General features: G+C 47.4%; 3 protein-coding genes across 5 annotated transcripts; 1 reads left to right on the top strand and 2 right to left on the bottom strand.

Annotated features, from left to right (window-relative positions):
* Positions 1 to 3,828: 3,828 nt before the first annotated feature.
* GID4 (GID complex subunit 4 homolog) lies at positions 3,829 to 9,594 on the bottom strand. Its single transcript, XM_081965311.1, has 6 exons — positions 9,226 to 9,594; positions 6,707 to 6,766; positions 6,451 to 6,558; positions 6,060 to 6,161; positions 5,512 to 5,642; positions 3,829 to 4,994 (listed from the first exon to the last, which is right to left on the bottom strand). Exons 1-6 carry the CDS (start codon positions 9,418 to 9,420, stop codon positions 4,931 to 4,933), a joined length of 660 nt encoding a protein of 219 aa, XP_081821437.1. The 5' UTR covers positions 9,421 to 9,594; the 3' UTR covers positions 3,829 to 4,930.
* Positions 9,595 to 9,781: 187 nt separating this feature from the next.
* ATPAF2 (ATP synthase mitochondrial F1 complex assembly factor 2) lies at positions 9,782 to 13,993 on the top strand. Of its 2 annotated transcripts, none has more exons than XM_081965309.1 (8): positions 9,782 to 9,984; positions 10,293 to 10,337; positions 10,876 to 11,021; positions 11,504 to 11,601; positions 12,001 to 12,081; positions 12,186 to 12,298; positions 12,570 to 12,685; positions 13,147 to 13,993. In XM_081965309.1, the coding sequence occupies exons 1-8, from the start codon at positions 9,867 to 9,869 to the stop codon at positions 13,282 to 13,284; spliced, it is 855 nt and encodes a 284-aa protein (XP_081821435.1). In that variant the 5' UTR covers positions 9,782 to 9,866; the 3' UTR covers positions 13,285 to 13,993. The 2 variants fall into 2 exon arrangements, with proteins under 2 accessions (XP_081821435.1, XP_081821436.1); XM_081965310.1 differs by having other exon boundaries at positions 12,612 to 12,685.
* Positions 13,874 to 21,537, bottom strand: DRC3 (dynein regulatory complex subunit 3). Of its 2 annotated transcripts, XM_081965308.1 has the most exons (13): positions 21,495 to 21,537; positions 20,645 to 20,851; positions 19,409 to 19,525; positions 18,689 to 18,855; positions 17,996 to 18,142; positions 17,724 to 17,843; positions 17,100 to 17,212; positions 16,408 to 16,582; positions 15,491 to 15,622; positions 15,070 to 15,152; positions 14,766 to 14,889; positions 14,501 to 14,632; positions 13,874 to 14,284 (listed from the first exon to the last, which is right to left on the bottom strand). In XM_081965308.1, exons 2-13 carry the CDS (start codon positions 20,802 to 20,804, stop codon positions 14,177 to 14,179), a joined length of 1,578 nt encoding a protein of 525 aa, XP_081821434.1. In that variant the 5' UTR covers positions 20,805 to 20,851; positions 21,495 to 21,537; the 3' UTR covers positions 13,874 to 14,176. The 2 variants fall into 2 exon arrangements, with proteins under 2 accessions (XP_081821434.1, XP_081821433.1); XM_081965307.1 differs by lacking the exons at positions 13,874 to 14,284; positions 14,501 to 14,632; positions 14,766 to 14,889; positions 15,070 to 15,152; positions 21,495 to 21,537 and adding an exon at positions 20,994 to 21,073 and having other exon boundaries at positions 15,599 to 16,582.
* Positions 21,538 to 22,025: the final 488 nt, after the last annotated feature.

The following is a 22,025-nucleotide window of genomic DNA, read 5'->3' on the forward strand; positions in this document are numbered from 1 at the left end:
CCTTCCGCCCAGCAACCCGAGCGGCGATGTTTCGTTCCGCCCCTGTCGGGGGGGAGCTGGAATACTAGGGCCGAGGCGGGGTGGGGGGCGCCCCAAAGCAAAGCAAAGCCAATTATGTAAGGTTTACACCATTATTTTTTGGTTTGCTTTGCTTTTGTCCAACCTTCGCAACTTTAACACTGGTGGACTTCCACTCCCAGAATTCCTCATCCAGCAGCATGGCTGCCTGGAGAATTCTGGGCGTTGAAGAGCACTGATCTTCAAGTTGCCCTAATATAGTAAACTGCCAGCAGGCACAAAGTTAACATATTATTTAGCCCACATATTAAAACATTATTTATTAAACCTGTACACAGCTCAGAATCACTTAAGTTGACCTATGTACACATTTCAATAATAGAAAGGCATCGCTCCAAGTCCTTTTTTTCATTCCATCCTCAATCCCAAAACCCAAGGGTCACTTCTGTCCTCTCTTCATTTTTGACATACTGGCTTCTAAATATTTGCTGCTTCTTGGATGTCTACAACCCCAAGACAAAGAAGCTTCTTTAGCGGATGGGAGGGAGGGTAAGGCCGCCAAGAGCTGCAAATGAACAGACTTGCTCCCAGCTATTGGCTAAAGGTTGGCCAGTGCAACAGTACTACAAAGCCCATATTGCAAATATTACAAAACCAATTCTATATGGTCCTCCCAGCCCAAATGAGAGTTGGGGGGGGGGGCTCTAGGCAAAGGGCAGAAGGTAAAACAGAGCCCTCTAGCATCAGTGAGCGGGCCAAACACAAAAGATGTTTTTAAACTGCTGATCTTATTTCAATCATCCAGATATGCAGTATGCAAAGTAGCTATCATATCATCTTGCAAGGAAGTGATGGAAGTGGGTGGTGGTGGTTAATTTTCAGAAATTAGCCTTTGATTAATGTTTCTAGTTCTTTGAAATAATGAAGGATTGCAAAATGTTGACAAGTACAAAAGGAACATCAAGGATGCTGGCCCAATTTTATTCCTATGCCCAGACATTCAGGACTTGTTTCCCCCCCCCCAAAAAAAATTGCCTAAGATGTGAATACTGATGTTCTGTAACCTTCTCTGCCCAGGGAAAACAATAAGAATTGTCCACAGGGTTCTGAGTCTTTTGGAAAATATCAAATTGCTTAAGAATTATGAGCCTTATTCAGCTGGGCAACCTGTGATACAGGAATAAAATAAGGAAAAGAACAGACATAGATGCTTTTTAAATACACATTCTTTTATTTGGGACACTGATAATTCTGGAAGAAAAAACCCCACAGTCTCTTTTCTGCAATCCATCCATAAATACTCTTTAATACTGTGATTAAACTTATAACATCCTTTCCATACATTTTGGAAGATCCCATCCTTTGACAAGCTTCATCCTGTTTTCTGAACAAACCCAGGCAATGGCTCTTCACTTTAATGGGAGACAGAGAGAATTAAAGACAAGCCTTGAAATGGGGGGGGGGGGAGGCTATTTTCAAGAGAAAAGTTGCTTTCTCCACACCAACTTAATTCCCACCTATTTAATCTCAAGCGCAAGCATCAATGTCACCTCTATGGCTTAAACAGTATGGAAATCCTGTCCCTCCAACCTGAGATTGCCTTGCTTATTCCAAGTTATTCAAATCTCCCGAGTGGAGGGTAGAAATCTGATAAATTCCTGCTATGAAATATTCCAACTGCTTAATAACTAACCTCGGGAAGCAGCTCGGGCGTTAGCACAAAGGCCCCTTGCATTTTCAGTGGCTAGAGTGAGAAGGACATTTTCCAACATTTGAGAGATTAGGTTCGAAAAGAAACCACCACCTGAGATTGGAGGTGATCATACAATCTTTGAGTTAAACTAACTTTGAGCCCAATTGAAGGCCTCCCACATTCCCTTCTCCCAATGCCTGCCACAAGGTGGATTTCACTCCCTCTTAGATGAAAAACTGTTTTCACTTAAATCATGGAAATCTATGCCTGAAGGACATTATCTCAAATCTCTCCAGGGCATGTGAAGCTAAACATTTCATCCACAATCAGAACAGTATCATCCCAATGATTTATGGTCATATTTTTCTGCAAGGGGGAAATAAATAGATGCCCAAGAAGGAACAGTGACCAAGAGTTTCCCTTGCAATGTTTCAATTTGGGACAGTGTGGACAGGACTCGCCTCTCTTTCACTTTCTTCTTTTATGCTACAGGGGAGGTGCTGAAATATGGAGACAACTTATCGGCCTTCTTGTAAATTCTCAATTTTTCCCTGGCCAGTGCTTTCAAGGTCACTTCTACCATAAAAGTTTAATTCTTTTAAGTTTTGCTGCTCAGCATCACTGGCTGGAGAAGCCCTGAACCTGAAGGAAGCACCATCTTCTGGCAAGCTATGACCCTTCAACCATTTATCCCCATGCATCAAAGGTTATAGGCAAGTTGTAACTCACACCTGGGACAGGTAGATATGATCTTTATGCAATTACAGGCACAACTACTTCTCCGCAAGAGGCCAGTTTGCCCAGAAACAGAGTGGGAGAAGCAGAATGCAGGGAGTTGTGGTTTTTAACAGAGGAAAGAGCTTTGGGAATTCTGCAGGATGCTCCTGACCGGCTGTGGCTGGGTGTGAATATATTGCACGCAGGCTAAATGGGTTTCCTGCAAGGCTGATGGGAACGCTTGGTTTGAAGCAGGCAGGCTCTTACTGAGATCCATATACTCCTGCCCAGTTAAAACGATTAGGCCAATTCAAACCCCAGCACTCATTAATCAGCAACTTGGTTTACACCAGGGATGTCCACCCTTGGCAACTTTTAAGCCCTGTGGACTTCAACTCCCAGAATTCCTCAGCATGGCTGGCTGGGGAATTCTGGGAGTTGAGGTCCACAGGTCTGAAACTTGCCAAGGTTGGACATCTCTGGTTTACATTGTGGCAAAGGGAAGCAAAGAGACCATCTTAAAATGCCCAGCAACCTTGTGCTACAAGATACAGGATAGTGTAGGCCGGTGGCCATTCTTTTAAACAGTCTATGTCTTAACAAGCCAAATTCTAAAATTTAAAAAAAAACCCAAAACAGGAGGATTCTGCAATCCACCTGTCAAATGAGCCAGCCTGCACATTTATCTTCTTTTACATCGTTTATTCCAGCTTTGCTCGCTGTTGGGAAGAACAAAGAGCTACAGAGAAGAACGCTGCCCCAACCTACAACCTTCAAGTCCTTTTTTTCAGCGACCTCTTTCGCAAGCAACAATGCTTTTTCACACACACACACACACACACACACCACCTCCCATCATTCAAGGAAGCTAAAACCATTCCGTACTTTAAGAGCTCAACCTGTATTCCCCTCCCCAAGACCGTGGCACACAGAGTGCTGGAGACAAGAGAGAAATTCTTCCTCCGCCCCAATTACCTGCCCGTGTTTTAAAATCAAGCCACTACGAACGCTTCTGATCCTGCCACACGGGAAGTCCGAGCCCCAAAGAGAACACAACCACAACCTGTCATCTTTGGCCACTGGGGACATTGTGTCCCTGTCCACTGCCAAGCTCTGCAAAGGCCAAGGCACCTGTGGAAGCAGACAGGAGGAGGGCAGCAGGGCGCATTCTAAGCAATTTGAAGCAAGCAAGCAAGCAAGCACAGCATGCCTGGCTCAGGAGCTGCATCACACTCCTGCTCTGAACACTCGAGTGGCAGAGAGGTTCTCACCCTCCCCCAGCAACGATGCGGAGATGCAGAAGCCTCGTGAGGCCGTATGAAACAAGGACCGCCACTCTTACACGACCACGCATGCATAAAGTTTGGCACAGAAGCCTTAAGTCACTGAACATTTCAAAGTCTTGGGAGACCAGTTTATTCGGGGAGGGGACGAGGATGTTTTAATTATTTTGGTCTGACAAAAAGTCCTAGCAAGCATCTATCGTTTTCTGCAGCGTGAAATCCGGCGCGCATGTCAGAAGCGTAATTTGCATACCGCTGCCAAGTGCTTCCTTCGTGACGAGTAGGTGGCAGCACGGCGAGATAATTACAGAGAGAGCACTCACCACCATCCACCAGGATGCGAGCTGGTGAGCTTGCACTCATTTGCACCGGGAGGAGAGGAAAAATAATAATAATAAAAAAAGCAGCCATTGTAAAATATGGTGAAGAATCATTTGTGCACATTACTACACAAGTCTTTGAGCCAGCCGTGAGGAAGGGGGCCATAAAGACACCTCTCTTTCAAGAAGTCCTTAAACATTTTCCATTTAATGTTGCGAATTCTGCACTGGCATTATTAGCTTTCCCGCCACTGCAGGTTGCTTTAAGCTCGCGCTGCTGGGACAGACTAACATTCCTGAGGAAGTTGAGCCTTGCAAACCAATAGGAGCAGATGATTCGGCCCACCCCCAGCCAGGCCCTCCTTCCATCGGCCAACTGCTTCCTTAGCAAATACGGCAGTTGTGGGCCAGACACACCAACCTCAGGTAGTGCTTAGACCAGACAGGAGCCCCCACCCCCACCTGTTCTGGAGGAACCCCTACACGGAGCCAAGGAGGAAGCAACATAAGCAGGAAGCAACTTATGTTCTCTTCTATTCCAAGGAGATCTGGGGAGACGCGGGCGTTTCCTCCCCCCAAAAGGAGCGGGGGGAAAGGATTGTCAGCGATCCCAAGGCGAGCTCTGCAAGAGAAGGGCATTGAACGGTAGCTCTGAGATCCATCTCCGGGATCAGGTTGGCCACGCAGTTGGAAGAAGGATCAGGCTCCGGCAGTCCTGTGGATTCCCCTTTGTGCTTTCAGATCGGTCCAGATGGCCCGTAAGAGGGGAGCCTGGTGTCTTCTGTCCCGACCGAGACATCCCCGTTGTCTGAATAGAAGATGCGCCCTCGCGCTCGCCTCCTCTCTCCCCACCCCCCGGCCTCACTGGCCATCTCTTAGTGAAGCTCTTGGCATCCCTGTCACCGGAATTCGTAAATGGGTGCGCTGTACTCAGGGACGTGAGTCAGATTCAGAGATTGATACCTGGGGGAGCAAGGAAAACAGGTTGAGCAGAGCAAAGGTGGCCGATTCTGCAGCACGGCAGCAGGTTTCCAAGGCTGCGGTCTCACAGCATCAGAGCCCCGTGGTGGCGCTGTGGTTAGAATGCAGTACGGCAGGTTGATTCTGCTAACTGCCAGCAGTTCGATTATCGGGCTCAAGGTTGATTCAGCCTTCCTGCCTTCCGAGGTGGGTAAAATGAGGACCCAGATTGTTGGGGACAAGAGGCCGACTCTGTAAACAGCTTAGAGAGGGCCGTAAAAGCATCGTGAAGCGGTATATAAGTCTAAGTGCCATGGCTATCAGGTTATGGGCCCAGATGGCCCTTGGCAGTGGACTATTGGCCTCGGCCCTGATGTGGTCTGAACCCGCCGGTGAACAAAATAAATTCCTTTGGGTCTCACTACATCAGTCACTCAATCACTGTCAAACCTGTGGGAGGATGTTCTACGACTTGGCCTTGGGCGAGGAAGGTTCAATTTCCCATCATCCCCCATCTTACCATTCTGAACTCCTGTGATAGTAATAGCCCTCTATACATGCTGCAGACTTCTGAAAGCATATGTAATAAAATCCAGCGAAAGACGCCCCGCTGATGTCTTTAATGGTGTGATCTGGGACTAGGAACTGCTCCTGCACAAAAATTAAACACGTAAAGACAGGGAAAGCTAGAAATGTGATTTTCTTTCCCTAAAAGATGATCTTTTAAGAGAATTAAACTTCATTTCATGTACTGTTATACATGATATAAACAGGCTGTGCCAAATCTCAGTTTGGATCAGTGTTTCTCAACCTTGGCAATTTTAAGATCTGTGGACTTTAAGTCCCAGAATTCCCCAACTACCATGAGGAACTCCCAATTTTGGGGGTTGAAGTCTTAAAGCTGCTACGGTTGAGAAGCACTGCTCCAAAGATGGCCGTGAGGAGCAAATAAAAGTAATGTGACTTTTCTTAAGATTGAGGGGAAGGGGAAGTGCAGGCTCTTTAAATCCAAGTTTAGCCCCTTACCACGCCTAAGGCACCTTTTGGAACTGTGCTCAAACAACTTACTTTCCACCTCATGAAGACAAAGTCATCATTCTTCAGATCCTCATAATCAAAATCATCAGAGTTAAATATTTTTGCAAACTGGTAAAATGCTGGGAACTTCCCCTAGGAGAAAAGGGGAGACATACATCACTGATGCCCCTGACATTCCTGGCCCCGTTTAAGAGCACACACACTCCAAAACAAACATTATCCCAGGTTCTCCCTCGGTTGGGACACCCAAGGAAGGCTCCATCCTCCCCCAAGAAGGACCTTGCATGGAAAGCTAGCAAGTCAGGGAGAAACCTCCGCACATCCTTTCCCTACAACACCTCCAGTGTCAAATAGCTCTTGCCTCTCTCAGTCTCCACTCACAGGCAGGGGATCCCAGGCTGGGTGAAATCAAGGGACTCACCCAATGTTTACGATCCACGTCTTCATCGGCATCCCATTTCCGGGTTAAAAACGGGTGCTTTTTACTGATTATTTCTCCTTCAAAGAAAGTAGTAAGTGTTGGATACTCCTAGGAGTGAAGGAATGAAACAGGGACACAATGAACATAAAGAAGAAATCCAGGATTATCCCTCCCCCCACCCCTGTTTTCCTAAAGCAGTTGCAATTGGGCATTGAAGAATGCCTCCAGAAAGACTCGGTCTGTTCCAGACACATACCTCAGTAAGGCCTTTAATCTTTAAGTATCCACAGAGATAGGAGTTGTCCATGTCAACATGCTGGAAGACAAAAGGAAAACATACCCCAAAAGGTCAGGGCTTAAGGCTGGACCAAACAAATCAAACAACAGAGAGAATCTTTCTCTGCAACTGTGAAAACAAGGATGATGCCCTGAGCTTCAATTAAAATGGGAGTAAAACCAGATTAACACACCCTCCTCTTCCTTCTGCTACATTTGCTGAAAGTCCTTAGAATCCTCATTCTTCTGAAAAGTCAATGTTAATTATGCTAATTATGCTGACTGCCAGGAGTTCAATCCTGACCGGCTCCAGGTTGACTCAGCCTTCCATCCTTCCAAGCTTGGTAAAAGGAGAACCCAGATGTTGGGGCAAGAGGCTGACTCTGTAAACCGCTCAGAGGGCTGTGAAACACTGTGAAGCGGTATGTAAGTCCAAGTGCTGTGGCTATTTCAAGAAACTACAGCAGCATTGAAAACAACCTTCTTCTCCCAACCCCTGAACCACATTTTTACCATCGACAGCACTCATCAAAACAGTTCCCATGGATGCATCCCATGGATGCATTTCTTGTTCTTCCATCTAGCCTGCCACTCTCCTTGCCTGGAGCTTCCTCATTCTCCTGAGTTCCAGCCCTTTCTGTCAAAGACAAAAGCCCCGTCAGGTTCCTCTTTACCTTCCTAGCCTCCTTGGCTCAAGCAGTTATGACACTCCCAGGCATCAACCTTTCCACATATCAAGGTGGTCTTGAAAACAAAGCCCAGATTCACCAGCCTGCTTCATCCGCTTAAAAAGAACTTGCGAGAAGTTTGGAAAAGGAAACGCAGCCCAACCTTCTCTTTCATTTCTAAGGTCTACTTCCGTAGGGCCACCTGGAAAGAACGTTCATTGCCAGGTCGTCAAATATAGCCCAGGAAGCAAAAGCAGAACAATGACCAGCGGATGCTATTCGGGGCTCCTGACCTTTACGGCGAAGGCACCGTTTTGTCTGTGCTTTGTGGGGGAAAGCCAGATGACAACGGAAACAATGCAGGTCTGGGTCTAAAAATTGCCTGGGGGTTGGATGGAAATTGTCCAAGGACATCGGAGTCTTTGGGGACACAGCCCATGGGTGGCCTGCGTATAGAAGAACAGACTGTGCTGGGCTGACCAGAGTTCTTTGCAGGCTAACATTTTATTTCCAAGATTGGCCAGCCAGAAGGCCATGGTTCGCTCTCCTTTGGGGTCTGACAGCCAGGACACAACTTTGTGGAAGCAGGTTCCCAATGCATCAACTGAAGATATCACATCCAAAGAAACGTCTGAAATTACTAACAAACCTATTTTGCTGACATAAAGGTGCGTTGAAGGCTACAACAACTTCCCAAACAACAACCCTGACAGCAGCAGATCTCAAGCTCTGAAACATCTGCAGCTCCAGGAGCAGCCGAATAAACACCTTTCTTCCTCAAAAGGTGTGCTCAGCTGCAGAGCCCCAGAGGCTCAATTCCAGGATGAAACCTGTCGGTCTCCTGAAAGGAGAATCCTTCCACAGCTCTGAACTTTCTTTCTCGGCAGGATGCCTTACAATCAGGGGTGAAATTCAGCAGGGTCTGACAGGTTCTGGAGAATTGGTAGTGGAAATTTTGAGTCGTTCGAAGAACTGGCAAATATAACTTCTGGCTGGCCCCAGTGGTGAGGGAATGGGGATTTTGCAGTGTTCTTTTTTTCTTTAAAGCATCCTTTTATCTCCCCGCCTGTTGTCATACCCATCACCCTCCCAGCTCAACCTCCATCCTAGGTCAAGACCTGGGGAAAGAGGCAGGTTTTCATGGCTCCCCTCCCGAAGGCTAAAAGGGGAGGGGTCCCTTGGATCTCTGTGCTGCCCCAATAATAAGAATTATTTATTGCCAGTGCACAGAATATGTACAATGAGATTGGTTGGACTGGGGGGGGGGGCACTGAGAAGGGGAGCCTCTAAGGTCCCATCAGGTAGCAAGTTCCCAGGGAGGGGATCTAGAGCCTCCCCACCCCTTCCCACTTCTGCACCTGCTAGATTGACATTTGGGTGCCTCTGTGTGTGCTTGGGGGGGGGGGTGTCCCTTGGGGAACCAGGTCCCAGGGGCTTCCTGAGGGCCAGGCATGCTTTGCTCTCGCCATGCAACCACCTCCCCCAACTTTGGGCATCTTCGCAGAGGCTCTTGCAAATCCCCCAATATTTGGGGGGGGGGGGTTGTCAGGCGCAAGGTGTGTGTATTGAAGGGGGGGGGGGGAGACCGGGCGAGGCAGCATCTCTTTGGGGCTTTGAGGGGGGGAAACCTTCTACCCCCTTCCCCCCGCATTCGAGGTCCACGAAGCCCCCCTCCCCCAAAGGACCCCTCCTCAGCCTCCATGTCATGGAAGGGGGCCCCGGGGGAAAGCAACCTCTTTTCCCTCCCAGACCATGAAGCGGCAGAGGGGCGGGGGAGGATGGGGGGGGGGGGAGTCCGCCGGGGAGGATGGGTCCGGGGCTCCCGGCTCACCTGCACGACCACCTCCACCTCGTAGGCGTTGCCCTTGGAGCGCTGCTGCCCGCGGAACTTGGCGCCGCTGTAGAGGCGGCTGGTGCTGACGCCGGGCTGCGCCGTGTTGATGGGCGGCGGCGGCTCCAGGCGGGCGGCAGCGGCGGCTCCCGGGGCCGGCTCCGGCGGGCAGCGACAGGAGCTCCGCACCGGCATCTCGGCCGGGTCTCCCGGCGCCAGCGCGGGGCGGGCGGGCGGGCCTGGCTCGTCCTCCGTCACCGGGCCGGCCTCCCTGCCCGCCTGCAACCCGCTCCGCCTCGGCTCCGGCCCGCTCCCCTCGCCGCCCGCCGATTGGACGCCCGCCGGGCCACGTCGCGTCCCGATTGGCCGCGAGACGGTCACGTGCGCTGCGACAGAGGGGGAGACGCCGCTTCCTCCGGGGAGACGGCGCGGCGGAGAGGACAAACCGCGTTTGTGACGCCGATTGGTCGCCCGCCCCGCCACCTCTGACCCCCCCCTCCCCCGGCAACATGGCGGCGCCCGGAGGGTCGAGACGGTTACCTCAGGGAAGGAGGAGAGCCGCCTGAGAGGATCCGCCTTGAGGATCTCTGGGCGGCCGGCGGGGAGCGTCGCAAGGCGCTCCCGAAGAGCTGCTCCCCGGCATGTGGCAAAGGAGCCTCGGGCGTTTGCTTGGCAAGGGGGCCCTCGCGCCCCTTCGCCCCGCGCCCCGTCCGGAGGCTTCCCCCGCGGCCTTCAGGAGGCATTACGCGGCCCAGGCAGGTGAGGCGGGGATTATACGACCCGTGGTCGCTCTGGTCCTATTTCCCTCATTCCAGAAAGCTGTTTTTAGATTTACTCGTGTTTTTTTTTAAGTCTCACTTTTGTCCTTTATTTGGGTCATCTAACTTTTACGCTACAAATGGTGCCATTTAATGCACAGTCTTTCACATCCGTGTAAAAACATGGACATTTGTCTTTAAAAAAATTAAAATGGATATTTTTATTAGAATAGTGCCTAATTATGCTTCAGTTTATTTTGGCCTGGGTCTATTAGGTATGTAGATAATTTGCCTATTTTTGTCTTGCAGAAAGGAAAAGATTTTACCAGAATGTTAGCATCTCCCAAGGAGAAAGTAAGCACAGTTTTGCATTACTTTTGTATATTTGTTTATTTGGGCCCATTTATTCTATTGCAAGATGCACTAGAGGGGAAAAAGAGTTTTGTGGGCAAACGGGAAACTGAATCTCTATCTTGCTCTATATTTTCTAAAATCCCACTTGTATCTGTGTGGTGAGCTGGAAATCCATGTTCAGTGCAGAATATTGCCCTGTTACAAACAAGGAAAACCACCAAAGCTTTGCCAGTTCTCCAGAGTTTCATAGTTATGACATCACTGTCATTGTCAAAGGTTATGTTGTAGTATGGGGCTTATATCTGATGTGGGCTTCTCAGGGATATGGTTGGCCCTCAGGATGCTCTTTTCACACAATCTAGGAATATTTTCTTATATTTTTAAAGGCAGTCCCACATGCATTAATGGCAAGGCTTGCCCTTTTACTGAGGGGGCAGGAATAGGACAAATGTTCACCTCTCAAAGCTGAAGTGCAGCAAAATAAAAACAAGCTATAGGTCAGCAATATTCCATGCCATGGTCTCTTCTTTCTCTTCAGGTGGCTTTGAAATCAACTTGGACAGCCGGAAGCTGAGAACTCCGCAAGCTAAGCTCTTCACGGTGCCCAGTGAGCCTCTGGCTTTGGCTGTGGCAACTGAGTGGGATTCCCAGCAGGACACTATCAAGTTCTATTCTATGCATCTGGTGTGTGAAAGGAATGGGCCAGCTGAGCAAATGGAAATTTGGAACCAAAGTCAGTTGGGTCTCTTTGAATAAAATAAGGCCAAGGTTACTGAAATTATAGTTACATTAGGGGAATGTGAGTTGTATTTACAAAAGTTGGTTTGGTAATAATGAACTGCTCTCTACAGTAACCATGTTAAAAACAACAACAGTAAAAACAAAGACTTGGCATATTAGACAAAAAAAGCAAGCCCAATACTTGTGTAAACAGGAAGCTGTTTATAATTTTGATAAAGACAAATATGTAAATTATGAAAAGTTGATAGGCCAAATTTAATGAAAATTCTGGATCTGTATTAAAATCATGTGTAGGATGCAAAATTGCACAGACTGTGACGGGGAATATTTGCACAAGAAATTCAGTGCTTTACTGTTCAGACTTGTAGGTTCAAGTAGCTTAGAGCCTGAGGTCTGGATCGCTAAAACTGCTTTATATTCTTTAGACCAACTTGTGCAACACTGCTTTGGACAACCCATCACAGCGAAGCAAAGATCAGCTCATCCAGGCAGCTCTGAAGTTCTTGGAGACAGATACTATTTGGTAGGCATTCATTTTGGTTTCTATGGTTTATTTAAGGTTGGAAATTTAAAGACTTCCTTGTGATGTAAGATTTAGATCACCCAAGAAGAACAATGGGTAATTGGGCCAGTCATCTCACAGGGATGTTGTTCGTGGGAGGCAACAGAGGAAGGCTTCTATGTAAACCATTTTGGGTATCTGGAGAAAAAGTCACCTAATAAAAAATTCAACTAGGCAATAAAGTGGGGTTGGGGTTGGGGAACATTTCTACAATTTGTGCAATGTAGTATTTCCACGTGGCAAGAGTATGTTTTTCTTTGGAATAAAGGAAGATTAAAAGCTGGAGATATTAAGATGCACAAGTGATTCTTAAGGCCTGACTGCATTGTTTTTTAAAAAAAAACTTTCCTGGATTCTTAGTTACCGGGTAGAGGAGCCACCAGCCTTGGTAGAACTGCAGAAGAATGAATGGGATCCAGTAATTGAATGGGCTGAGAAAAGGTAAGTAGTATAAGCAGTGAATCAGTGCCGAAGGTTTTGGATCTTCTGACTTTGTTTCATCCTTGCTCAGAGTTTGATGTATCGAAACTCCATTCCATCTCCAGATACAATGTGGTGATTGACTCTTCAACAAGCATCATGGGTCTTACCCTCCCACAAAGCACAAAGGACATCTTCATTAGCCACCTTGCTTCATACAACAGCTGGGCCCTTCAAGGTATATCAAATAACATCCTGGGATCTGGTGGATTTCAAACTGCATTGGATTAAAACATTCTTCGTGTATTTCTAGGTGGGGGTGGTGCTGATTGGTAAGGGGATGGGGAGATTCAGGGACCTTTCCCTTTTTAAATTGATTTTTTAAGCCAACTATGCTCACCTTAAAGCATAGGAGAACATACTTTATAAGAGAAAATGACAATTTTTCTCCTTTTATTAACCCATTAAACTACTTTGGTATTAAATCTTAAGAGTATTTTCTTCACCAGGCATAGAATACATGATAACACAGCTGAAGTCTTTGATTCTAGCAATGAGCCTTGTTGACAAACATTTAACAGTTGAACAAGCTGTTGTCCTATCTCGACTGGAGGAAGAATATCAGGTAAACTTTACAATATGACAGATATATTCCTGTATGTGGATTCAGATACCGTGCTCTATTGCAGCCTGTTTGGTTATGGCTCATCTATAGTGGAAACCTGTTTTGTTTTCTAAGCTGTGGTTTATGGCTTTGTCTCCTGTGTGAATCTGGGGTTATATTTGGCATCGTGACTGAGGATATTGTGGCTCGCTGTGATCAGTAAACAGCCATCATTGGACCAAAAATGGAGGTCAGGAACATCCAAGCTGAACATGGCTTTAGTTAAAGAATGTCTTAGGATAGAAGTAAACTCTTCCTCTTCCTGGAAAAATCTGCCAAGCGTCTTGAACCTGCCTTTGGGAAGGTTCAAGATGATTGGTGGATTTTTTCAAGAAGAGGAACAGTTTAGGTATGGTTATCCCCGAGCCCTGCAGTGGAAGACAAAGCCTACAGTTTTATTGTTTTTCTCTCTTTTGCTCTAGATTCAGCACTGGGGGAATGTGGAGTGGGCCCATGACTACGAAAGGTTTGACTTGCGGGCCCGCACAGCTGCTGCCACCCTGTTTGTCCACCTTTGCTTAGAAAATTCCACCATCAAGCACAAGCTGCTTCAGCACTGAGGAATTGGGATGCAGAAGAAGGAAGAGAGTCAGTCTGGATGAACCTGAAGAAGATTCAGATGGAATGGATGGTGGAGAGGTGCTGTGGGCATGGCTGGGCCACAGAGTAGGAGATGAGACTCTTCTCTTCCAGGCCCCTGGAGGCTGATCCTTCCTGGAAGTTTTGGGAGTGGCTTCCTATCCATCTCACCTGGGCTGACCACTTCTGACGATATTTCTTGTTCCCCAGGTTCTGCATTTTCCCTGGCAGGTAGACAGATTTTAGGAGCAGAGTGTTGGAATGCTACATGAGCCTGCCACAATGGGTGGAAGGCCACAAGTTCTGTCCTGGAGGACATCTTGCTAGAGGCGGTTAGAGGTGGGAATATATCGCAGCAATTGAGCATCTCTATTAAGAGTGAAGACACTCTAGCTGGAGTCCCCATCATGAGACACGGGGGTTCCAACATGCCATCAATATCCCCTTGGTGACCATAAAGATCCTGCTGCACCCTCCTCCCCAATTAAATTTAAAAGGGATCATATTGCAAACCAAAATGGCAGGATCCACTGCCACCTTTATTTCAAAGAACTGTCTCTCGATTCCAAATTGGCTCCATAAACTTTTATTAGAAAATTAAAAAACGGTGAATACAACTGAGTACTTTGTTTGGAAGTATGCTTTGAAGACAAAAATAAAGTGATACATTTTGTTCTTTTTAAAAGAAAATATGTCTATTTATTCATATTGATCATTAAACTTTTGGAGGGATTAAAGATTCTCTGCAGTATGTTAGGTTTTTGGTGTTCAGTGGATTAGATTCAACCAGAAGGAGATCACCGGGCAGGTTCACTGCTAGTTGCAGTATCTAAATCCAGAAATGGAGTTAGTACACTTCAGTACTCAAAGCAGCTACTGCTCTAGGATGTCCAAGTTATCCAGCTCACTACGGATATGCTCAATATAGTGATTGAGTTCTAGCACACGGCTTCGGTTTCGGTGGATTTCATCCTTGTGAACCTTCAGGGATTGAAAAATGAAGATGGGAAACCTGAAGAAGCTGCAACTTTTACTCATGACGTCTCTTTTGGTTTCTTAAGGTTAGCTAAGAGGACATTTCTGCTTACATTTCCTTTCATAGCCAGCTCCGTTAAGAGCGCCACTGAGTGCGCTAGAAGCCCTTCCTTTCTCAGGAATGACTCTTCTTCGGGGGAAAACCTAACGGTTTACGCTTACCTTTTCAATCAGGTTGTAAACCCGATTGTTAGCTTTGGTGATGATTTCATCTTCTCTGTTGTCAATCTTCAGCAGGTGAATGTCATGGGAGGCATTGACAGCATTGACGATGGTGTCTTTGTCCACAAAGAGCTGGAAGCAAAGCCATTGAGAAAAGGTTCTGAGGAGCCCCTGATGGGCTGTATGTGGTGTCTAATGCCAGATCGAGAACACCCCACCTCTTCTGATCCCGGGGGCAGTTATGGGAGGGGTAGCAGCAGCTTACCATGCGGACGTCATCTGGCATCTCTTCATCGTACTCGCTCTTCACTATCTTCTCCAGTGTGTTGATGGCTGTTTCTAAGAGCTTTTCGTGATGGTGGTTTTCAAGATCCCGGCATTGCGCCATCGTGCAGCAGAAGGTTCAGGAAAATGCAGCAATCTTGCTCACTTTAGAGAAGCGAAGAAAGCTTCATTTTATCAAAGCTTTTTATCAAATCAACACAGGGCTGTGCAGTTCTGGAGGACATACCAGCTTGCTCGCAGCTTGAAGCATTTGTCCACTTAAATTTACAACGTCTTGGTGGCACTCAAAAGGATATAGTCCTTGTTCGTTTTCTATAAAAATCGAGACAAGATCGAGGATGTTTCTTTCAAAATCTTTGATAACTTCCTTGGTGGAGAAAAAAAAAGACAAGTGAGTTTGAACTGAACCAATTCCAAGACTTCACATTCCAGTAGGCTTACAAACTCGGTTTCTCCTGGTTTGCTGATGTGGCTGGATGTGAAGTCTGGGGAATGATAGATATGGCATTAGGCCGTCTGTCTAGGGATGCTGCTTATTTGCTGTTGTGCTTAAGAACATAAGAAATGCTCAGCAGTGTTGAATGATCTGCTAGAAACTGACCAGTTTTCAGGCCTGTCGATCCCAATCTCCCAGGCCATGCTTGGTAGATCCCAACAGAGTCTTCAAGGGAGGCCTCCCCCTCCCCCCCCTCCAAATTGCCTTACCTCCAGCTGGTCCACCAGCTGCATCTCCAGAGACATCAACGTTTCATACAGCTTGGTTATTTCATCGTTGTACTCCACCAGCCTTAACTCAGCCATCTGGAAGTCCCCGAGGTTCTGAATTTCTTCGATCGTCTACTGGTGGAAGATGAGACAGGAAATGTTTTCCTCGTGCCCCAATTCCTCTCTTAATGGGAAGGACAGAGATTCTGGCACAAATGCATGAACTGTTTCCAAGGGAAGTTTCAAATGGCCTGGGTGAACCTCTGGAATATGCAGGTGCCTCAATAGGGCTACCACCCTGAATGCAACTACCAGCGAGTAAAAAATGTCCAGCACAAGGCGATACAAGTAGTCCCCAGCTTAAAACTCTTCATTTAGCGACCAACGTCTCAACAGTACCGGGAAAAGGGACTCATGACCAGTCCTCACACCTACGAATGTCGCAATCCCCCCACAATCATGATCAAAATTTGGGCATCTGGCAACATCCCAGGGTCATGTGCTCCGTCTGTGGCCTTCCTAACCAGCTTCTGATAAGCAAAGTCAATGGGAAAAGCTGGATTCGCTTAATGACAACGTGATCCACTTAAAAACTGCAGCTATTCACATAACAACAGCGGAGAAAGTAAAATTTGGCACAATTTAATGGCCACCTGGCTTAGCTCAACTGTGGTTATAAGTCCAAAAGGACCCGTAACATTTGTGTGCCTTCCTTTCAGGCCTGGTTTTAAAGGAGACTCCCAGGATAAACCTGGGTTTGCTCCAATAGTTTTCCCCCTCTCTTCTGATTCACAAAGCAAGCAAGGTCCATGATAATCGCGACTGTGATCAAGAAGAAAACTGATGGGAGCGGAAAGGCACTGGGGTGGCAAGGTGCCTAATTGCCCCGACATTCCTGTGGGGAGGAAGCTACCCACCCCTTTGTTCTTCTTCTCAAACTCGTGAATGATTCTGGTGCCCTCGTCTTGGTTGTCTTTCAGGGCTTCGTTCAGGCACTCGTAGAAAACGGCAATCTCGTCCTCTCGCCGTCGGTGCTGCTGGAGGCCGTATTCGAACAGTGTTTGGCAAATCTCAACAAACTTAGTCTTGTAGGTGGGATTGGAGTCAAAGAAGCAATGAATAGATAAATAAAAATAAGCCTGCTTCATGGTACGTCTAATCTCCTGACTAGGGAAATCCTGGCTGGAACAGGAACAGACACTCCTGCCTCGAAGGGGCCAGTCTGGGTCAGTTCTCTGGGAGTAGTCATAAACACTGGAGCGATTTCCCATGCTAAATTTGGGGAGGGGAGGATAGATCAAAGAACATGGCAGGGCAGAGTTTGCGGGAGCTTCTTGGGTTTGAAATACATAGGAAATAAAAAAGTCCTGACATTATTCGCTTTCCTCAGATCCCAGCTGAGGAAAACTGTCCAGAGCATGGAATGGGGGCCAGTGAACCAGCTGCCCCAAATGATGCTACTTTAACACAGATTTTGGAATTCCCTCTGCTTATGGGTCATCACAGCTGGATTTGCTTTTTGTTTGTTTGAAGCATGACACTAGTCCTCAAGACACCAGTGAACTGCCTCAAATCGTATTTCCAAGATGCATCTCCTCAGGAAGGATATGTCTCTAACAGCGCTGGCACGCCAGGAAGGTACATCAGCTTAGATGCTTCGGGGTCTTCTGCATACATGCTGTCAAAGAGATAAGCGCCATCCAGATACTCCACGTAGGCAGACTTGGAAGAGAAACCACAAAAGTTAGATGAAGGCTGCAAGGCTCTTTAAGAATCCTCAGGGGCAAAACAGCTGGGGGGAAACAAGCAGACAACCCATAAATGTCCACATGCAAATTGCATAGAAAGTTTACACCTTGAAGTAAACTCACACCTTGCACTAAAATGCGGTGCCGGGGGTAGGGAGAGATTTTAGCACAGCAGGATGTGTCGATTAGTAAATTAGGATTTGGGACTTAACCAGGATCCAGTAGTTTGTTCAGCCAACTTGGTGTGTGAATCCAGCTGTGGCATTCCCCTGAAACTTCAGGCTTTATATTGCAGCACAGGGAATTTCGCTCAGGAGCGAAGCAAATGGCACGCGGACAAATTTTTTCTTTCAAACAGCAAAAATTTCTGACTCTGTTTTCGCTGGGTGATTTTTAAGGTCCCATTAAACCTTGGGGAGGCAGAAGGCACTCAGCAGCTGCTCCCCAGGGTCCCGTGACCCAGAGCCAGTGGGAATGCTACGTACCTTGTGGTATTCCACCTCCTTTTCCCTGGCTTCCCACTCCTTCTGCTTGGCCAGGAGCAGCGTTTCCCCATGCCTCATCTCTTCTATGGCATACTGGTACTTCATCAGGGCCATCTCTCGCTGACAGGAAGGAGAGACGGGAATGTCCATCAGCTGAGATTAGAACTGGGTTCGGAGGTCATGCCAGCAGAATCTCCCCGAGGGGGATGGCGTGGCGGTGGGGGTCTCGCTAATATCGGTTCATCATGAGGAGTGCCTCTTGAGAGCCTTACATTGTTTTCCTCCACCAGTCTGAAATCCAGGTACACGAGATTGGGCAAGTAAGCCGCAATGAACATGGAGTAGACTTCGTTGTCACACACTGGGTTCCCTGTGAGGTTCAGTGTGCGCAGGTTTTTGAACTTCCTGAGATAAATCATCTGTGGTAGATGGAGAAAAAGGCCCAGGTCATCAAGAAGCCTGTAACCGATTAATACAAATATTGCAATAGTCACAAATGACAAAAGAAGAAGAGAAGTATGGATATTTGGTTCAGGAAGCTTCTGTTTAGAAAATTTAGTATGGCACTTGGGTGTGGAGGAATTTTATTCTCAGATTTTAATATTTCCAATACAAGTTCAACAATTTCTTTTAAAATATTGAGCCCCACAATGTATTATCATTTATTGTTATATTTCTCAAATGGTTCAACCCACAGACATGCTGTAACAATCACATTGGTTTCCACCCTTTGTATTTATTTAGCATTACATAAATCCTAATTATTAAGGTCATCAATGGCAGCTTCCTTAGCTGGTGATTCATTGTCTAGCTACAGATGGGCCATTGTCCCCGTACATCACCTTTACCTTAGGGGGAAAATCAGGAGAGGAGCAGCATAAACTAAAATATATCTTCTGAGTTCAAAACTGACTAAATGCCCAAGAAAGATTTATAAAGTTATAATTTATAAATCAAAAACTTACATTTTCCAGATTGTCGATATTATTGTTTCCTATAGAAAAGACTTGGAGTTCTTGTAGTGTATCCAGATTCTCAATCTTGCAGATCCTGTTATTGTACAGACTCAGGTCCTGCAATTTTACCAATGTGTCTAAGCCTTCAATGAGTTCGATATTATTGAAGGACAAATCTGTGGGAACAAGTTTGGAAAGTGTGAGTCCCAAAAGGAAGCCATCAAATCCCTCCCAGACAAGACCTGCAAACCCACATGGTCATTTGTAGAGCGATAAAAGAACTTCACAGCTCTTGAAAAAAATAAACAGTTAAATCTGCTGAGAATCTATTGAACGGGGCTGAGAATAAATCCAGTAAATAAGCAAATGAGCACTTATCAGCTCTTTCTCATATCAGATGTGGATATCATCTGATCAGAAAGGTATAACTTTTCTGTTACGGGAATACAGCACTAATTTCAATTCTACATAACAGGAAAAGCAAAAATCCCACCATAGAGAAATAAAGCATCGTATCTACTCAGGTCAAGATGCATCGGGCAGGGCAGGGCTGGGCAAACTGCCAAGAGGTAGCAAAGTTTCTGTTTGCTGTGGCATTTGACACAATTTCAGATGGCTCACAATTGCTCGATGGAATCCTTATTGACATGTAGAAACATCCGCGATCAGAGATATATATTCAGGGTGGCACTTCCAGAGATTTATCTGATGTGGCTCTGATTACCTTACCTAGCCAAACCAGATTAACCAGAGAGTCCAGTGCTTCTATCTTTTCAATAATATTGTTGTCGAGCTGCAATTTTGTGAGGTTCACGAACTCCCAAAGATTGTCGATCTTCAAGATATCTGAGACCGCAGGAGAAAGAAAAGAACTACTTTAAGTTGGCTGCAAATATAGTCAATGAACGAGCAACACCAGGATAGATATTAACCGAGGCAAATCACAGCACTGAATGTCAAACGCTCACACTTCCATAGTATCTAATTGTCGGAAAGACCCAATTTTACCACATTATTACAGTGGGTCAGCACTACACAACGTTCACAAAGAACTGGGCAGATTTTAGCAACCTCGGAGAGCATCCCAACACATCGGGAGGTCAACAGATTACAGAAGGATGGAGTAGAAAGACAAGGAGTAGAAAGAGAAGGGGGAAAGGTTTCATCCACAGACTAATTATGGACCATCCCGTCAGGGTCAACTCTTAGCAATCACGTGGGTAGGCTTTCTCCGTGCCCAACTAGGTCCCTCCAGGCCTTCCAATACCAACCAAACTGTAGCTTAAAGTGGAGTTAGCAAAATAACTATGCCCCCAAGAAGTCGAACGCTTTCCTGCAACAGCTTCTTTACAAACCTTCTTAAATACCCAAATGGAACTACTAGGCCCGTGATGGCGAACTTATGGCATGCGTGCCACAGGTGGCACACGGAGCCATTTGTCAGGGCACGTGAGGCGTTGCCCTGTCAGCTGGCCAGCGTGCATGCGTGCGCTGGCCAGCTGACTTTGGCCTTCTTTTGAGGCTATTTTTTGCCCTCCAGAGGCTTCACTGAAGCCTCCAAAGTGCGAAAAACCGGCCCTACAGGCAAACCAGAAGTTCAGGAACGGGCTTTCGGGTTCCCGGTAGGTCCATTTTTCACCCTCCGGAGGCTTCAGGAAAGCTCCTGAGGCCTCCGTAGGGCATGGGGGGGGGGCAGGGGAGGCTGTTTTTGCCCTCCCCAGGCTCCTAGAAAGCCTCGAGCCTGGGGGAGGCGAAAAAACCGTGGCAAAAGCGAGGTGGTGGTGTCGCTGATTGCACACATGCATTGGGGAGGGGTCACGCGCATAGCATTATGGGTGTGGCAAGTTTGCCATCCCTGTACTAGGTGTTCCCATGGCGAGTTGCAGAGCAGCCAATCTTGGCCGTGAGAAGTGGGCAGGCCTTTTCTGAGAAACAAACTGCTCTCTTTTGTGCTTGGGCCCTTACTTCTGAAGTCAAGTTGCAGGGCTTTGACTTCTTTGAAGTTGATGCCCTCCTTCTTGGCCAGCTGGCCTGCGTCGTCCTGAGGCCCCTGCTCCTCCACCGCTTTCTGCAGCATCTCCTCATTGATGACGTTGGGCTCGATGCTGTCGTAGAAGCGACTCATGGTTGGGAGAAAGCCGGGATGAGGTTAAATGGATTCCGTGGCTGGCCCTGGAATGCAAAGAAAAATGAGCCCCATTGCTGGGATCTCTCTATAGGGACGGAGTTCCAAACAGAACAGATTAACAGAGTTGGAAGGAACCTCTTAGGTCATCTAATCCACCCCCCCCCCCGCCCAAGCAAGAGACCCTACTTCTGACAGATGGCAGTCCAGTCTCTTCTTGAAAGCTTCCAGTACTGAAGTTCCTGGCAACCAGCGACCACCAGGCCTTGAAGAGTCTCAGGGATCCCTCAGTGTGCTCATGCACCATACAGGCAGTCCTCGACTTATATCAATCCTTGTTTAGTGACCGTTTGAAGTTACAACGGCATTGAAAAAAAATGACTTGATTGGTTTTCACATTTACGACCGTTGCAGCATCCTCATGGTCACGTGATCAAAGTTCAGACGCTCAGCAGCTGACTCACACTTATGACGGTCGCAGCGTCCCAGGGGGTTGCGACCTTCCGACCAGCAAGGTCAACGGGGAAGCTGGATTTGTTTAACTACCGTGTGGCTCACTTACCAACTGCAGGGATTCCCTCAACTACGGTGGCGAGGAAGGTCGTAAAATGGGGCAAAGCTGACTTAACAACGGTCTCACTCCATCAACTGAAATTTGAGATTCTAGTGTGGTCGTAAGTCGAGGGCTACCTGTATCTCTTCTGCAGCTGTCTTGGTTGATGGTCTTCTTTTAGGGGGATCGAGGCCTACCTGGCCCTGCGTGGACTGAAGCCTCTCTCGGCTTATCCCGAGCTCCGGTCCGCACCTGGCAGTTGGAGACCGTCGGGGACCCTCGGCCTTGCCGGAGAAAGGCCTCGTTGCTGTGGAATCCGCGTCCGTTGCTAGGGAAGGTCACGTGACCTTTATCGAAGCCTACCTGCCTTTCTTCTCGCCTCGGAGCAGCTAGCAGGCGAGTTCGATTCCCGTTTGCTTTGCAGGACATCTGTCAGCGCTGGCCTACCAATGAAAAGCCACATAAACAGCCGTGCCCTCTCGGGATTGGTTATCGGAGCCTCACGGCTTGCAAATCACTTGCGAATCTCACCCAATAGTCTGCGGGCTTCTCCCGCAACGTTCTCCAATGGTGAAGCGCGGAAGGCGGGGTCCCCTCCCTCCCCGCCTCGTCGGTCGTCTCTCAGAAGCTGCCCGCTTTCCAGGCGAGTCCCCCTGGCCTGACAGTGA

This window comes from Natrix helvetica (genome assembly GCF_964273705.1).
Source record: "Natrix helvetica genome assembly, chromosome: 13".
In the NCBI taxonomy this organism is placed as follows: Eukaryota; Metazoa; Chordata; class Lepidosauria; order Squamata; family Natricidae; genus Natrix; species Natrix helvetica.

What these genes read in the sequence shown, in the direction of transcription:
- ATPAF2 (XM_081965309.1), top strand. Translation starts at nt 9,867, where the DNA reads ATGTGGCAAAGGAGCCTCGGGCGTTTGCTTGGCAAGGGGGCCCTCGCG. An exon ending in GCATTACGCGGCCCAGGCAG is followed by an intron (nt 9,985 to 10,292) that starts GTGAGGCGGGGA and finishes TTTGTCTTGCAG; the next exon opens with AAAGGAAAAGATTTTACCAG. An exon ending in CAACAGCTGGGCCCTTCAAG is followed by an intron (nt 12,299 to 12,569) that starts GTATATCAAATA and finishes TTTCTTCACCAG; the next exon opens with GCATAGAATACATGATAACA.
- GID4 (XM_081965311.1), bottom strand. Translation starts at nt 9,420, where the DNA reads ATGCCGGTGCGGAGCTCCTGTCGCTGCCCGCCGGAGCCGGCCCCGGGA. An exon ending in AGGTGGAGGTGGTCGTGCAG is followed by an intron (nt 6,767 to 9,225) that starts GTGAGCCGGGAG and finishes TTTGTCTTCCAG; the next exon opens with CATGTTGACATGGACAACTC. An exon ending in ACGTGGATCGTAAACATTGG is followed by an intron (nt 6,162 to 6,450) that starts GTGAGTCCCTTG and finishes CTTTTCTCCTAG; the next exon opens with GGGAAGTTCCCAGCATTTTA.
- DRC3 (XM_081965308.1), bottom strand. Translation starts at nt 20,804, where the DNA reads ATGAGTCGCTTCTACGACAGCATCGAGCCCAACGTCATCAATGAGGAG. An exon ending in TGCCAGATGACGTCCGCATG is followed by an intron (nt 14,633 to 14,765) that starts GTAAGCTGCTGC and finishes CTTTGCTTCCAG; the next exon opens with CTCTTTGTGGACAAAGACAC. An exon ending in TTTACAACCTGATTGAAAAG is followed by an intron (nt 14,285 to 14,500) that starts GTAAGCGTAAAC and finishes CAATCCCTGAAG; the next exon opens with GTTCACAAGGATGAAATCCA.